The sequence below is a fragment of the Nestor notabilis genome, unplaced genomic scaffold (assembly GCF_000696875.1).
Source record: "Nestor notabilis isolate BGI_N333 unplaced genomic scaffold, ASM69687v1 C14681199, whole genome shotgun sequence".
NCBI classification, from domain to species: domain Eukaryota; kingdom Metazoa; phylum Chordata; class Aves; order Psittaciformes; family Psittacidae; genus Nestor; species Nestor notabilis.
Window position 1 is genome coordinate 1 of NW_009949089.1, and position 441 is coordinate 441.

Genomic DNA, 441 nt, shown 5'->3' on the forward strand with positions numbered 1-441 from the left:
GGCCGCCGCTGCTGGAGGTGACGTGGAAGCAGAACGGGCAGAGCGTGAGCAGCGGCGTCTTTGAGACCGTGTTCTACACGCGGGAGGACAACACGTACCGCATGTTCTCCTACCTGCCCTTCGTGCCCGCGCGCGGGGACTACTACGACTGCTCCGTGAAGCATGAGGGGCTCCCCGAAGGCCTCGTGAGGCACTGGGGTGAGGAAGGGGAGGGTGAGGAAGAGGAAGGTGGGATGAGGATGAGGGAGGGTCCTCACGTCTCTTCTACCCCCCTGCAGAACCCGACGTGCCCCCCGCCACATCTGAGACCACCCAGACCCTGGTGTGCGCCCTGGGCTTGGCCGTGGGCATCATCGGCATCGTGGTGGGCACCATCCTCATCATCAAGGCCATGAAGATAAACAGCGCCCACAACCACAGGGGGGTCTTGTGAACCCCCAG

General features: G+C 63.9%; 1 protein-coding gene across 1 annotated transcript; it reads left to right on the forward strand.

Moving 5' to 3' along the window:
• Positions 1–3: 3 nt before the first annotated feature.
• On the forward strand, positions 4–433 carry LOC104412317 (HLA class II histocompatibility antigen, DR alpha chain-like; the record flags this gene model as incomplete). Its single annotated transcript, XM_010022994.1, has 2 exons — positions 4–198; positions 279–433. Coding segments are annotated over 2 exons (350 nt in total), but the record flags the coding sequence as incomplete, so codon positions are not given.
• Positions 434–441: the final 8 nt, after the last annotated feature.